Source organism: Sorghum bicolor, chromosome 2, assembly GCF_000003195.3.
Source record: "Sorghum bicolor cultivar BTx623 chromosome 2, Sorghum_bicolor_NCBIv3, whole genome shotgun sequence".
Taxonomy (NCBI): Eukaryota; Viridiplantae; Streptophyta; class Magnoliopsida; order Poales; family Poaceae; genus Sorghum; species Sorghum bicolor.
Genome location: NC_012871.2, coordinates 463,760 through 478,780, shown reverse-complemented (window position 1 = coordinate 478,780; position 15,021 = coordinate 463,760). Strand labels below are relative to the sequence as shown.

General features: G+C 45.8%; 4 protein-coding genes across 4 annotated transcripts; 2 read left to right on the top strand and 2 right to left on the bottom strand.

Moving 5' to 3' along the window:
* Positions 2,135-7,506, top strand: LOC8081589 (kinesin-like protein KIN-14N). The gene is made up of 16 exons (XM_002461259.2): positions 2,135-2,486; positions 3,148-3,292; positions 3,380-3,489; positions 3,567-3,686; positions 3,814-4,017; positions 4,130-4,339; positions 4,415-4,489; positions 4,657-4,803; positions 4,887-5,010; positions 5,109-5,218; positions 5,323-5,484; positions 5,574-5,773; positions 6,370-6,451; positions 6,558-6,662; positions 6,760-6,864; positions 6,944-7,506. The coding sequence occupies exons 1-16, from the start codon at positions 2,271-2,273 to the stop codon at positions 7,103-7,105; spliced, it is 2,277 nt and encodes a 758-aa protein (XP_002461304.1). The 5' UTR covers positions 2,135-2,270; the 3' UTR covers positions 7,106-7,506.
* On the bottom strand, positions 7,484-8,501 carry LOC8054499 (photosynthetic NDH subunit of lumenal location 3, chloroplastic). Its single transcript, XM_002459163.2, has 2 exons — positions 8,106-8,501; positions 7,484-8,003 (listed from the first exon to the last, which is right to left on the bottom strand). Exons 1-2 carry the CDS (start codon positions 8,428-8,430, stop codon positions 7,615-7,617), a joined length of 714 nt encoding a protein of 237 aa, XP_002459208.1. The 5' UTR covers positions 8,431-8,501; the 3' UTR covers positions 7,484-7,614.
* On the top strand, positions 9,266-10,258 carry LOC8081588 (vegetative cell wall protein gp1). Its single transcript, XM_021452832.1, has one exon. It carries the CDS (start codon positions 9,505-9,507, stop codon positions 10,096-10,098), a length of 594 nt encoding a protein of 197 aa, XP_021308507.1. The 5' UTR covers positions 9,266-9,504; the 3' UTR covers positions 10,099-10,258.
* On the bottom strand, positions 12,298-13,352 carry LOC8081587 (uclacyanin 1). The gene is made up of 2 exons (XM_002459162.2): positions 13,062-13,352; positions 12,298-12,939 (listed from the first exon to the last, which is right to left on the bottom strand). The coding sequence occupies exons 1-2, from the start codon at positions 13,228-13,230 to the stop codon at positions 12,524-12,526; spliced, it is 585 nt and encodes a 194-aa protein (XP_002459207.1). The 5' UTR covers positions 13,231-13,352; the 3' UTR covers positions 12,298-12,523.

Genomic DNA, 15,021 nt, shown 5'->3' with positions numbered 1-15,021 from the left:
AAATTAAAGTCATGCATGCATGCTGCAGTGTCCCCTGCTTGCAATGTGAGCAAGGCATATATACTCAGACCAGGGCTTAAAGTTTTTGAGTGTAATATGAGAGTATCTAGATAGTAATAATAAAATAAGTTATAAAAGTATTTAGTATTTTGCGAGACAAATTTACTAAGTCTCATTAATTCATCATTAGCACATATTTACTGCAGCTTTATTGTAGCATCATATTATGAAAATATAGACTAATTAGAGCAACTCCAACACTACCCTAAACTTCACTTGGCAAATCTTGGATTTTGCCAAGTGTAAAGCTCAAATGCCAAGTGAAAAAAAGAGGCTTCTCCAACAGTTAGCTATTTTTTTGGCAAATTTGGACTATCTTGTGATTCCTGAAAAAATCAGAGGGACTTTTATACAAAAGTTGCAATCTATTTAAGGCATGCGTGCATGTTGAATGTGTGGGTCCCACCGCGTAGGCAGGATGCCAAGCGCTCCCAACGCTCCTAAATTTGCCAAGCATCCTATTTTGCCAAGTGCATATAGGATAGTGTTGGAGGAGCTTTTTCCATGTTTTGCCAAAAATTAGGATTTGCCAAATGCATATAGGGTAGTGTTGGAGTTGCTCTTAGGCTTAGAAGATTCATCTCGCACAATATTCACAATCTGTACAATTAATTACTTTTTTTAGTTTATTGTATTTAATACCTCATGTATGTGTCCATATATCATATGGAAGAAACTTAGGCAAGGAATAGACAAGGCCTCACTTGCTAATATCCACCAATAGCATGCAGCATGATGAGTCGCTGATGAGCAATGCCCCCGACCCCTTTCCTCTTTTGCCCTGTGCGTTCGTTTCTTTCCCGTGTTGCCCACGACAGCAAGCAGTGTGTTGTTACGTTTGGAACAATTCGCTTTGTCCAGCTATATATATGCCTTAAAAGCTTCTTCTTCCAAACCAATCATCTCTAGGAATCAACCATGCATTTCTAGCATCCCGGAAACACCAATCACCCATATATAAATCGATTTTAGAGGATGATGATCCATGACACAACATATCTCTAAATTAAGATCGTTTTTCGGAAATAATAAACTTGCTTAATAAGAGATTAAAAAGCATTCATAATTTATTTTTGATCCCGGGAGAAGCCCACTAACCAAACACGTGATTTTCCTGCATACATTCTCTACACTTTGAACCCATCTTACCCTCCATGGTGTGGTAAGTATACAATGATATTCTTTCATATTGACCTTACATGAGTCTTAATTTCATTTAATATTTCAGTCCCGAAAAGATCTTATGAAAAAGAGTTTCGACTATAAACTTTTAGGTCTAGTTCGGGGTCATTTACAGTTTCCATTTTAAAAAAAATGCATTTCAAAATATAAGAAACTAAAATGTATATTTAGATAACAAAATGATGAAATAAAAAATATAATCAACTATAAAGTTTTTAGATCTCATCGACCTCTATAATTTTGATATAAATCTTCTCTTCATTCTACATTTTATTGGAAAAAAAGTTATGATTTTATATGTGCAACACCAACCACCCCCTAGAAATTTGTTTCCATGGTGAAAAATGATGACAACACCTTAAAGTAGCATTTATAGAGGCAGGTGACATTACCCACCGCTAATAAAAAATAGAGGTATTTCTTGGGCCACAAAAGTAAAGTGGAAGTAAAAAACGTTGGATGAAAAAAAACCTTCTTTCACTTTAATATTATTAGGGAGCAGGAGGAGAATGACAGGTATAAGATAAGAAAAATGAAGCTAAATAAAGTAAAAAAAGAAAACTTAATTTAGGAGAAAAAGTATATATAATAGAAAAACATTACTTTGCTTTGGACAGTCTCTATCATGGACCTAATCAAGCGCTGAACAAATAATCCGACCAAAATCTTTGGCCCAAGGCTCACCCAACGCGCACCCAGCTTGTCCGATCACAACGGGCCCACCCAATCCGCTACGAGTACGTCATGGGCCTCCGTACAATAAATAAACTGGGCTGAACTGGCGTAGGGCACCACACCAACGGCAGGCCCAGACCAACTTCGGGGAGCGCCTCCCGGTGGGTCCCTCCAAAAATTCGAACGATTTCAAATCTCCCTCTCCTCCCCCCATCGGCTTGGCTCCGTTGCGCTGCGCTCCCATTCTTTCCAATTGTTCCATCCGAATCGAGAGAGAGAGAGAGAGAGAGAGAGGCGCCTCCACCGGCCGACCACCGCTCACCCCCGCTCCTCAAACCCTAGATCTGCCCGCCATGTCCGCGCGAGGGGTGCGCCCGGGGGTGCTGCAACACAAGGAGAACAACCCGGCGGACGCGCAGCCCGGGAAGCGCCAGCGCACCGCCGGGACCGGGAGGGCGCCGCTCGCCGCCGCGCCGCCGCCGGAGGAGCCCATGGTGTTCGCGGGCAGGGAGGACGTCGAAGCCCTCCTCAACGAGAAGATGAAAGGGAAGAACAAGATGGACTACAAGGTTTGTCGCTCCTCCTGTCCCTGGATGCCGTGCTTCCATTACTACCTTCCCGTCGCTTGTTCCTGTGTACATCCAGTGAGCATACTCGTCGATGCATCGATTCAAACTCGACAGATTGTATAGATGCTACTTTTTGGGGAAAAAAAAAGACAAATACCTGCTCGCGTGTTCCTCTGCCTGCGGTCATGTGAACTGGCTGTGTTAATTTCAGGCGTATGCTCATTCCCCACTTCAATTCTGACGCTAGGTTAATGACCTGCATGCCCCCCCTTAGCTGACTGTACTAGTAACTTGCCAGCTCTGACACACTGTTCTCATGCGTGCTGTGAGCTGCTTAGCGTAGCAGCAGTGTTTCTGGACTACTGAAACCACAGAAAATGGCACCAGCAACTTCAGTCCATTCACTATTCCTTTCGACATGTAAGCTTCGGTGAATTGGATAACAAACTGTATTTTGGAAGAAGAAAGTAAAGGTTCCAACCTGTAAAACCAGAGATGTTTATTAATTTAAACATAAAAATGATAAGTTTCTACCCATGGTACTGAAACTAGCTCCTAGGACCTTTGCAATGTTTTGACATCTGATATTTTAGGTCTGACTTCACCATTTTATTTATAATGACGTCCTGCCTTTGGTGATTCGGTTTCCCTGGTTGCGCAGGGGAAGAGCGAGCAGATGATGGAATACATCAAGAAGGTTCGAGCCTGTATCAGATGGCTTCTTGAGAGGGAAGACATAAATCTTGCTGAAATCAAGAGGATCAATGGTCAGCTTGAGGCGACACACAAACAACATTCTGAGATAGGTGGATACCAACCTTTTGAAATAATCGTGACATGGATACTTGCTTTCTTCTACATTCTTCTGACTGAATTTTTATTGCTTCATATAGTGGCTGACTTGGAGAATAATATTGAAGAAACAAAATCAGTATACGAGGAACTTCAAAAACAATGTGCATCTCTACAAGAGGCTCTGAAGATAGTGGAGGCCGAAAAAATGGTGGGTGACTCGTGCTTGTGGCTTAATATCATCTTATTACTCTTCTTGCGTCACTCTCAGTTTCATTAAAAATGCAGGATGCCCTGAGCTCTCTAAGAGATGAAAGGGAAGCAAGGATGGGTGTGGAATCTTTGCGGAATGGACTTTTGGAAGATCTGAACAGGGTGAAGTTGGAGGAGAAACGCCTTACTGACCAGGTATAAGCTAATGCCTTTTGTGAATCCCCCCTTCCATAAAAAAAAAACTCCTTTGAATTATCATTTATCAACAATGCAATCCTCATTTGCTACTCTTTATGCTTTGCTTGCTCGTTGTTATCCTTAGATTAAGATGCTTCAGGACACAAATAAGAGGCTTCAAGAATATAACACAAGCTTGCAGCAATACAATAGCAACCTCCAAGCAGATGCAACAAAGAATGCTGAAACAATAGCAAAGTTGCAAAAGGAGAAGAATACTATGGTTGAGACAATGAATGGTCTGAAAGATCATGCTAACTCGGTAAAAATGCAACTAGACATTGCAAAGGTAAAATCTCTGTTACATCCTGTCAGTATGCCCTTTCTTTGTCCATGCTTCTTTATTGGATTTGCTTATAGAGAATTATCCTGATGTCTTGATTATGCTGTTGTCTTTCTAGTCTTTGCAAAATGAAGCTGCAAAGCAAAAGACCGATTTATTGAAGGAAGTTGAAAGTCTTAGAATGGAGCTTCAGCATGTAAGGGAGGAACGTGACACTAAATCTGCTCAAGTAGATTCTTTGCTGGCTGAAATTGGAACTTACAAAGAAAAGACTGGAAAAACTGCCATTCAGTTAGACAGTGCCATGGCCAAAACGTCTGCTCTCGAGGTATGACTATGTGTCTAGATAATTTGATCATTATCTAGATAATTGAAACTGGCTAACACGTTCTCAATGAAACAGGAAACATGTTCGTCCCAAAGAAAGATGATAGAGACATTGGAAATTAAGCTTGCAGCTGCCAATGAAAAGTTAAAGGTGTGTACATGCCTATTTCTTCATTAATCATGAAATATAATGATGTTGTGTTATATCTCAGTACGTACAAGTTTATCTATACGTTTCTTACAGTATCAAGTGTCACATTGTGTAGGGAAAATATTGCATAGATGTCTAATTTCCTGAACCTTCTCTTAACTGTACAGAGGTCTGATATGACGGCCTCAGAAACCATGACTGAGTATGAGAACATGAAGAAAATGTTGGAGAGTGCTCTGTCACGCCTTGAAGAGGCTGAGCAAACAATTCTGGATGGAGAGAAGTTACGGAAAAAGTTACATAACACAATTCTTGTAAGGAATTCTCTTAAGCTCTCAAAGATCCAGTATATATACATATATTCTATTTGGCTATTCCTGAATTTGTTTCTTTGCAGGAGTTGAAGGGAAACATCAGGGTATTTTGTAGAGTAAGGCCTTTGCTGCCAAATGAATCAGGAGCGGTCTCATATCCAAAGAGTGGAGAAAACTTAGGCCGAGGCATTGAGTTGTTACATAATGGTAAGAGTCATGTTTACATTCATTTTTGTAGTTTTAGACTTTGATATAGTGTATTTAGAATATTGATTATGATCTAGCTGCATTTCTTGTCATTTCAGCACAAGGATATTCATTTACTTTTGATAAAGTATTTGATCATTCAGCATCACAAGAACACGTGTTCATAGAAATATCTCAACTCGTCCAAAGTGCCCTAGATGGCTATAAGGTACAGCATTTGGATGGCTATAACTCCAGAAAAAAATGTTTTTGGTTTGTTTTTCCAATATCTAGTTTTCCTAGAATGCAACTAAAAAATGGTAAATCATTTAGGTTTGCATATTTGCCTACGGGCAAACTGGTTCCGGTAAAACATATACAATGATGGGCAATCCTGAGTTCGAAGATCAAAAAGGAATGATACCTCGATCTCTGGAGCAGATTTTTCAAGCAAGCCAGGCACTTAACTCACAGGGTTGGAGATATAAGATGCAGGTGTGTTTTTGGTAATTTACTTATTTAATTGAACTAACCAGTGAATAAGTTTTCTGTAACTGTTATCATGGTGTATTTTAAACTTTCAGGCCTCAATGTTGGAGATTTACAATGAGACCATACGCGACTTGCTTGTGACAAATCGCATGGCTGCTCAGGATGGTGGTCCTACAAAGTACAGTATCAAGCATGATGCCAATGGTAACACAATCGTGTCAGACCTTACAGTCGTTGATGTAACTACTATCAACGAAGTTTCTTCTCTCCTCAGGCGGGCTGCTCAGAGCAGGTTATACGCTTATTTATTTTCAAAGTTTCAGCATTAAGTATTTGGTCGAAAGAGTATATAGTAGGAAAATTCTACTGATCATTAGTGTTCATTTGTGTGCTATAATTATTAGGCAGAAGAAGATGTGTTATATGATGTAGCTATGTAAGGAAGTAACTACATTATATTCTGTTGACTGTCATCATGACAAGACTTTAGTATTCATTGGATCGTTTTTTGTATTTAAACTTCAGGCGTGTCATTTGTTTGATGATACCCATTATATGGTTGTGATCAACTCTCAAATATTAAAAAAAAACATGGTACCAATTGATATTTTCTTAAGCAAAAAGTAAATCTGTATGCTGAAGATAATCAGCTCAGGTTTAAGTTCTTCACTATCTACTTCACTGTGTACTCCATACTACTTTGTCTTTTCAGCACAGATGCTAATTTTCTTAAACCTGTATGGTAATATCCTCAAGTTTTGATAATATAACTGCAATTGTGTTCTCAAACTTCTTTTTGAGTTCTACATTTGAGAATTGAGTGCTGCAGGATGAGTCGGTTCTGGTGCATTGGACCTAAAACAGCTATTTTGTTCATTTTGTTTTCAGATCAGTTGGGAGAACACAAATGAATGAAGAATCATCCAGAAGTCACTGTGTTTTCACTCTTCGGATATTCGGTGTAAATGAGGTATATCTTTTTTTTTTGAACATGTAAATGAGGTATATCTTGTTCACATGTAACGTTGATTGGCATGTTGTCTTTTTTGTCTATAACTGACCATTTTTCTTTTCAGGGAACGGATCAACAAGTGCAAGGAGTGCTCAATCTTATAGATCTAGCAGGCAGTGAGCGTCTGAACAAAAGTGGTGCCACTGGTGATCGGCTGAAAGAAACTCTGGTAATTTGCCATCCGGTTCCTTAGCATTGTTTGTGTTTTAACTTATATATGTATTCTGTATGTAATAACGGATAAGCATGGTCTTGTTCCGACATAGGCTATCAATAAAAGCTTGTCATGCTTAAGTGATGTCATCTTCTCGATTGCAAAGAAAGAGGAACATGTTCCGTTCAGGAACTCAAAACTGACATATCTGCTTCAGGTATTCCCTTTTCCTCAGTAATTGACTTGTTTAAATGTATCAAGTATTAACCGATCCTTTTGCCCCCTTTCCAACACAGCCGTGTCTCGGAGGGGACTCCAAGACGCTGATGTTTGTGAATCTGGCTCCTGAAGTATCATCGGCTGCGGAGTCTCTTTGCTCACTCCGGTTTGCTGCAAGGGTGAACTCCTGCGAGATCGGGATCCCCCGGCGCCAAACCCAAACGCGGAGCTCACAATGACGAACTATGGCAAAGTCTGTTTGCCTGTGGAGGTTCCGTCTGCCTGTGGGCTGTGTGGCAGTGTATGTTTGTGTTAATTTGGTGATGCAACCGATCATTTGCATCCGTTGTTTGGAGGTGGTGTGAGTTGCCAATTTGTTTGGCTTGTGGCCTTGTTGATTGCGCTGACGGCTGGCAGCGGTGTGCTGGCCTATTTAATCTTAACCTGATCTGATTTGTATGTTAGCTTGTGTTTCTTCCATTTTCTTTTTGCTTTCATTCTTAGTCTTGATTTGTTGTTGCCAAGTGCCAATGCCCCTCTGGGTTGGGCTGGGCTGGGCAATATCTACTGTATCACTGTCTGACAGGCACAGGCTGCTGAGCTTGAGTCTCACAGCGTGATATGATAGTTATATTTTTCCTGCTCTGGAAATTCTGCTTGTAGACAGATATACTCCTAAGATTGAAGTATGGGATTATTTATACATATCATCATATCATATATATGAATGAAATCTGAAATGGCTTAGCTAGGCCATCTTCGCCATGAGCTCCTGGAGGATGACCTTGGTCTCTGCGTAGCGGCCGCTTATCCTGTCGTCGTCCTTGGCGGTGACGGCCTCCTGGAGCGTCTCGAAGCTGTCGAAGAGGCGGTTGGCGAGGTCGACGAAGGTGGGCTTGTCGTCGGCGGCGGAGATGAGCTTGTCGAAGTCGTAGTACATGAAGGTGGACTTGAGTCGGAGGTACTTGTTGACGTAGTTGGAGGCGTCCTTGCCGAGCAGGTCCTCCAGCGCCAGCAGGTCGAAGGCCGTGCTGCGCAGCCGGTACGCGTGCGCCGCGAAGCTGGGGCCGATGTCCGCCATGTAGATGCCGTTCTTGATGAAGGACCGCGTCCCTGTCTCGGCGTTGTTGATCTCCTCTGCTTTGCCAATTCCATTTTTCATGAAGCTGGTCAGTACTGTGTTTATTACTGAATGAACAATCGTCGGTCTGCAGGTGAGAAGCAGCTAGGACGGCTTACTGTTGACGATCTTGGGCGTTGGCAAGGGGAACTCGGTGAGCCACCAGCCGTTGTTGGCCGGCTCCTCGTCGCCGCCGTCGGTTGCGGCGGCGACGGCGCGTGGGCGGAGCAGGACGGCGCACGCGAAGCTGAGGCCGAGGCCGAGGCAGGCTGACCTCCTGGACGGGGACGGCTGCTGCTGGGAGGAGGACGAGGAGGCTTGGCACGTCACGTGCAGCGTGGGTCGGCTCGGCCGGAGCAGACGGAGGCTGCCGCCGGAGAAGGCATGGCAGTAGCTTGCAGCCATGGTGGTAGCTGCCGGCGGTGCGTTGAGATAAGTCGCCATGTGGACGGACGACTCTGGGTCTGGGGGGAGTGAGTGAGGGACTAGGGAGGGAGTGTGGATAGAGCGGGCGACGGGCGACGGCATCATCAGATTCATCAGATCAGAAAAAGGAGGGGAAAAAAAAAAAGGAAGAAAGCGGCTGCCGGCCGTTTCGACACCCTTCCGTTCGGATGAGGTTTGCCTGCATTGCATCTAGGAAATTTGGGCTGGGCTGTAATGTTTTCTTATATTGGGTTTTATTACTGGGCTCGCTCATATTAGTCCGTGTTACGTTTGTGGTCAGTTTCTGAAGCGCCCAATGGGCCTTAAGCTGTAGTTGATTATTAATGACTTTGTTGCCTATGATCAGATCTTGCATCACTCCTTTCTAGTAGTGCATTGTACACCAATTTGCTCTACAGAAAATGGATTTTATATTGAAAGAAATAACAGCACTGCCACGCCACCAGAAGACAGCAACTTAAGTAGGGAGTGTCATAACTTTGTTGCCTATGGTCAAATCTCGCATGATTTGCATCCATCACTCGCTATGTGCACAAAATTTATACCAACAAAACAACCAAAGTTCAGGGGAAGCGCTGTACCATGTGGCGGAGTACTACTATGGTAATCATTTATTTCGCCTCTTTTTTTGAGTGCTTCATTTACTGCGGTGCCTCTCTCCAAGGAGGTGTGCCACTCTACGGACCGGTCTCGTTTGTTTGTGGTAATTATTATTTAACCATAGACTAACTAAGCTTAAAAGATTCGTCTCGTCAATTTCGATCAAACTGTACAGTTAGTTTTTTTATCTATATTTAATACTATATGCATGCGTCTAAAGATTCGAAATTTTTTTAAAAAAATTGAGTTTTTGGGTGGAAGTAAGGTGTGTGTGATTTTCCAATTCCAATCTGGACCGCACAGTTGAATAGTTGATCCCCACCAGCCGAACCGGTCTTGTGTTGTGCGACGTCACGAGTAAACTCCACCGGACCACTGCACTGCTGAGAGTGAGAGCACTCGGCCGGCAGCCACCACCCCCAGTCAACTACCACCAAGCAGGACGAGTTGGACGGCTGAGCGGCAGCGGCCATGCGGGGCGGCTGCTACGTCGGCAAGGCCACCAAGATCTTCCTCGCCCTCCTCGCCGCCCTCGCCGTCGTCGGCGTCGTCCTCGCCTTCCGCGCCGTCCTCCACCGCGCCGCCGCCAAGTCCAGCTCAAACTCCGCCTCATCCGCGTGCGCCGCCGCCGACGCGTGCCAGCCCGTCCTGCCCGACACCGACCCTACCGTCCAGCAACCCGCCACGGCCGCCCGCCCACCGCCCACGCCCGCTCAAAATCCCACCTTTCCTTCCCCGGACGCCGCCACCTGGCCGCCGCCGCCGCCGCCGCCCTCGCAGCCAACGCCTGTGCCCGAGACCCCTCTACAACCCCCGCCGTCGCCGGTGCCGGTGCCCGTGCTCCCACCTCCTCAGCAGCAGCTGCCCCCGCCGGCACCAGTCGTGCCGCCCCCGCCGGCATTCCCGTCACCGACGCCGCCACCGGCGGAGATCGCGTCGCCCCCGCCCGCACTCGCGTCGCCACCGCCAGACCTGCTGCCGCCGCCTCCAACGCCACCTGCGTTGCCGTCCTCGCCTGATGCGCCGCCGGCCGCCCCAGAGGCGCCCAGCCCGACGGCGTCTTGACTCATCCTCGACGCCGACGAGCAGGGTAGAGCTGCTGCTGCACAGAGAGACGGAGAGGTGGATTTATTAGAGGAGTTAGCTGCCGTTGATGTACTCACTGCTTGTGCTTGTTCAGTTTGTCTGATAATTCAGTTGGAATTTTGTTGAATTTTCATCGTCACCGTCAGGATCTCACAAAATCAGTCTGCGCGCGTCTCTCTTGTCCAAAAATCTCTTGTGTTCTTTGCATTTGTTGCAATGTGCAGAATCTGCATTCTTTGCTGCAAAGTCCTATACTGTTTCTCGCGAAATTCAGTTATGTAGCAGTACTAGGAATCACTGCTTTTCACACCTGCATGTCGACTGGGTTGACATGAATTGACCATGGTCTGGTTATGGTCTCATAGAGTGTCTGACAGCAACAGATGCATGCGTCCATGGTCTTGACTTCTGTTGACCACCTTGGTGGGTTGGATGAGAGTATATGATTGTATGAGATTGACAGAGACAGATTCCTCGGCTCCTTCACTCCACAGATCTACCCACCACTCTGCATCTAACCTACCAAAGCACACATGACAGCAGTGCTTCTCTAATTTGATCTCTAGCGCCTCCACTTGCAGCAAAAGAAACAAGAGAACAGCTAGAAAAGAAACAAGAGAAGAGGAGCTGCCCAGAAATATTCTGCTATAGAAGAGTGAAGAGAAGAGGAGTACTTTGGTACAAGTACCCAATGATCTTCGTAGTAGAATTGTGCAGGGTGATGTTTCAACATCAACATCCACAGAGCTACAGCTCACTCAATCACTCCCAGTTGTTTAGCATGATTTTTTGGAGAATTGTGCACAGTGTGACATGCACAGAGCTACAGCTTACTCAATCACTCCCAGTTGTTGTTGTTTTTTTTTTTAAAAAAAAAAAAGTTAAAGAATGCAATAGCATGAACATGTGTAGCGGACTAGGAGTACCTGCAATACCTGAAGAAATGCAAGGCGGCTACTAGATTCCATTCCACTTTTATGAAACAGCAGCTCATCATCATTTAACTAAAAGAGCTCAACAGCACTTGTAGTACAAAAATGAGAGCTCCTTTCATTATTAGAACATTTTAAGGAGTTCAGTTCTTTTTTTTTTTAACCAACAAAAGCTGCTGCTGCATGGTGCAAAAGGGCAAAGGTGTGGCTAACCTTGGAAAAAGGTTGAATCAGAAGAAAGTAAACAGCCAGAGTAAGGGATATGCTGAGATGTGGGGAATCAGGATGAGTTTTCTTTTCTCGCAACCTGTGAATGAAGGAAGAAAAGCTACCACAGCTCTGTATTATATACTGGTATTATGTTCTGAAAACATACATATGCAGATGCAGGTTAGCCAAGGAAAAAAACATACATATTCAGCATTCCTTACCTGTCGCCACATACCAAGCCCATGATTGTGCCTTTGTCATCTTTAGGGGAAAAGAAAACAGAGCAACAGGCTTGCTACACCACATCGGAACTGCGACATGCGTGAGGACAATGACAGGAGGGGGAGCCGGGAGGGCAGAGTGTCGTTTGCTTCAGGTTCAGGTAGCTTCTCTGGAGGCGCATGCTGCCTGTTTTGTATTTGGACTAGAGTAGCTGTCAGATGAGCTCTGAACTCAGCAATGCGAAATGGCCAAGCATCAGCAGAACCGAATTAACGCTGAAAGAGTGTGGAGAACCTTGGGCATCCTGACGTACGGCGAGCGTGAAGCCTCGAACACGCGAATGCTCGTCGCACAAAACGATCTCGGGCTCGGGGCCGGCCGCCATGGTAGGCGCCTGCAGTGCAGGCAGCAGTGTAGGACTTGACGGGCTCGGGGATGATACACTTACACATGCATGGATCATTCGGTGTCGCCCTGCTTCTGGTGACCGCGCCGCGCCGCGCAACTGCTTTGACCACCGCCGGCCGGCTCGGCTAGCTTCATTCTCGCGCTTCCGTTCCGTGCTGCCAAAGCGGCGACGTGCACCAAATCAAAAGCCTGCCGAGTACACTCGTCACTTCCTTCCCGGACTTCCAACTATTTGATTTGATTTGATTTGAATCCAGGTTTTATCTTGAGCTATTTTTTTTAAAAAAAAAAATTGTTCGGTACCAGTAGTAGTAGTATTAATCATTTAAGAACTCTGAGCACGCACACATGCATATCATTCAGACCTGTTAAAAATACAGGTCGTGATCACCAAATACCAAGTGTGTTTGAAGAATAATGATAATTTTATTCGAACAACAGTGACAACAAATACATTGTATACACTAATAAGTAGTAATGTACTACTAGTACATATATATAGTAATCGAATCAAAAGTCAAGGCTGTCAACAAACTTCTCAGCAACAACCGTCGGTGCGCCGCACAATGCAATAATGAATGGGCTGTATATATTTATCTGCAAAAATCATGCATGCATGTCACGACTCGCTCTCACATGGCCAAGGCGGCGGCCACGGCGACAGCGAGCCCCACGACAGCCTTGCCTCCGAGCATGGCGATGGTGGCGGCGTCCGACGACTTGGGGGACGGCGCGGCGTCGGGCGAGGCCACGTTGGGCAGCTCGCCGTCGGTGGCCGGCGCGGGTGCCGGGGTCGGGGCGACGCTCCTCTGGTGGCGGGGCTTGCTCTTGGACGATGGCGCGGGCGCGGTGACGGTGACCTCGAGCTTCATGCCCGCGGCGCAGTGGCCCGGCACGCTGCAGATGAAGTAGCGCTTCCCTGGCGCGGACAGCTTCACGGTGGCGCTGGTGCCGGTGTAGGACTTGACGGCGTTGCTGCCGCCGGAGCAGGCGTCGTAGCCGGCCTTGGTCACCTCCGTGACGTCGTGCGACGACGCGAACTTGAACGCTGCAGATCCCAGCACGAGAAGCATGGATCAGCATCAGCTACTGCTTCACAATGACAACTGACAAATGCAGCATATATAAGAGGAAGAAATGCATGTACAGTATTGTGCTTTGTTTTCTTACACAAGGTGTCGCCTTGCTTGAACGTCTGCTTGGCGGACCAGGCGTCGTAGCCGTTGCCGCTGGCGTCCCAGGAGCCGTCGCCTCCCACGGGGTGGTCCGCCGCGGCGGCGAGCTGCACCGCCAGAGCAACCACGACGGCGAGGATGGCGGCCTTGGACATTGTTGCCATTATCTCTATGTGATAATTTGATCTTCTTCTTGTTAGCTTCCTGGTGCAGATCTGGTGCAATATAATGCAGTAGAGAGACTTGTGGTAATGGACGACTGATGGCTCCTGCACACTGCGTGGCCTCGCTTATATAGACAGATAGATAGATGGAGCAAACTGGCGGTGGTCGTCGTTAGAGCCTGATGATGGAGCCTCACTGACTGATCTACTCACTGATTGACAGGGAGAGACAGGCCACCATGGTTGACGGCCGGGGTTGGTGGCCGGACAGACGCGGCAATTCTTTTGACCTTGCAGCTGCGAGCTGTTGGGGTTCAACTTCAACTCAACTACCCTTCTTCCTTCCTGTATGTTGCTTCCTCTGCCGCCATATATTATTGCCAACAACAAAAAAAGTTGTGAATTGGGCACGCCATGCAATAGTACTTGCTTGGCTTGCATTGCATTGCAAAGAAGAGGGAGGGATGGATGTCCATGTCCATGTCCATGTGCAGTGCAGATACATGATAATAATGTGAATGAATGTGAACTAACCCAACACTAGCGCTGATTAACAATGATTCCTTATGCCCTTCCGCGTACACGTACATCGATCATCAGCTCTACTACTAGTACTAGTTTAATATGGTTAGTATATATATGCATATTGTAATCCATCCGTCGTCGGTTGGCTGGGCATAGTTTGGTCTCCACGTTAGTTTGGCGACTTGCAGGGCGAAAAGTACGGCAAACTATATACTCGCTGTGTGTGGTCATGGCTTCCACACACTAAGCATTGGTGTATGATGATGTTGCTTTACATTGCCGTTTTGCAGCTGCTAGGCGTGTGCACCCAGGGAAAAGGGAGAGCACCTATGATGCATGCATCATCCCGGCCGCCCGGGAAACACAAAAAATAAAATGCACTTCGTCAAGGCATATATCTATTGACAGTTTGAAGCATTCAACTTTGGTTAGTCATATATATACTGGTACTATCGTTGTACTCTAGACCACCATGTCTCAACGTTCCATTCCAACTGTTGGAAAATATATTTTATATCTTCATAATCATAATACTCAATCCGTTTCAAATTATAAGTTGTTTTGGCTTTTCTACATACATAGTTTTTATTATGTATATAAATATAGCTTGTATCTAGGTGCATAGTAATTAAAAAGAATGTTCCAAGAAAAACTATGATGAACTATATTTGGAATAGAGAGAGTGGTAATGAAAGCCAAAATCAATTACTATTTAGTGGTCCTTCCACTGAAGCTAGTGTTTGGTTCGAGGACCAGGGTATCATAGGTGGGATATCCTGATTTGAGATGGTGTTTGGTTCTGAGGTAGACAGATCTGACACATCCCATCAGGAAATATGCTTCCTAGACCCGAGCATTGTATGCCACTACACTAATAATGTCGGCTCGCAAACCCCCATCGCCGTCATTTTTTTGAGTCAATGATATTATTTAGCGGTGATGGGGGAGGTCCATGTCCGCTCAATTGAAGCCGACGGGAAAATTAGTGGAGCAATGCTCCTTGCATCCGTGTGCCACGGCTGCTCGAGTTCGCTCCCTCCCATGGTTGCACCGCCACTCGCCCAAATTTCGGCCAAGGCCCTTGGTGACAGCTTGTGCCTTTTCATTGTCGTTGCTTGCCCAAATTTAGGTCACTGTCGATCGTTGGGAGGGGAGCCGCCCCGTGTGGTCCTTGCGCCCTCACGCTGCCCCTGTGAGGGAGTGAAAGGGAGGACCTGGCGAGCATATAGGAGGGAGAGGGAGGGAGGGGGCCATCCCCATGAGGAA

What these genes read in the sequence shown, in the direction of transcription:
- LOC8081589 (XM_002461259.2), top strand. Translation starts at nt 2,271, where the DNA reads ATGTCCGCGCGAGGGGTGCGCCCGGGGGTGCTGCAACACAAGGAGAAC. An exon ending in TAGTGGAGGCCGAAAAAATG is followed by an intron (nt 3,490 to 3,566) that starts GTGGGTGACTCG and finishes TTAAAAATGCAG; the next exon opens with GATGCCCTGAGCTCTCTAAG. An exon ending in GGATATTCGGTGTAAATGAG is followed by an intron (nt 6,452 to 6,557) that starts GTATATCTTTTT and finishes TTTTCTTTTCAG; the next exon opens with GGAACGGATCAACAAGTGCA.
- LOC8054499 (XM_002459163.2), bottom strand. Translation starts at nt 8,430, where the DNA reads ATGGCGACTTATCTCAACGCACCGCCGGCAGCTACCACCATGGCTGCA. An exon ending in AACGCCCAAGATCGTCAACA is followed by an intron (nt 8,004 to 8,105) that starts GTAAGCCGTCCT and finishes TTGGCAAAGCAG; the next exon opens with AGGAGATCAACAACGCCGAG.
- LOC8081588 (XM_021452832.1), top strand. Translation starts at nt 9,505, where the DNA reads ATGCGGGGCGGCTGCTACGTCGGCAAGGCCACCAAGATCTTCCTCGCC.
- LOC8081587 (XM_002459162.2), bottom strand. Translation starts at nt 13,230, where the DNA reads ATGGCAACAATGTCCAAGGCCGCCATCCTCGCCGTCGTGGTTGCTCTG. An exon ending in CAAGCAAGGCGACACCTTGT is followed by an intron (nt 12,940 to 13,061) that starts GTAAGAAAACAA and finishes TGGGATCTGCAG; the next exon opens with CGTTCAAGTTCGCGTCGTCG.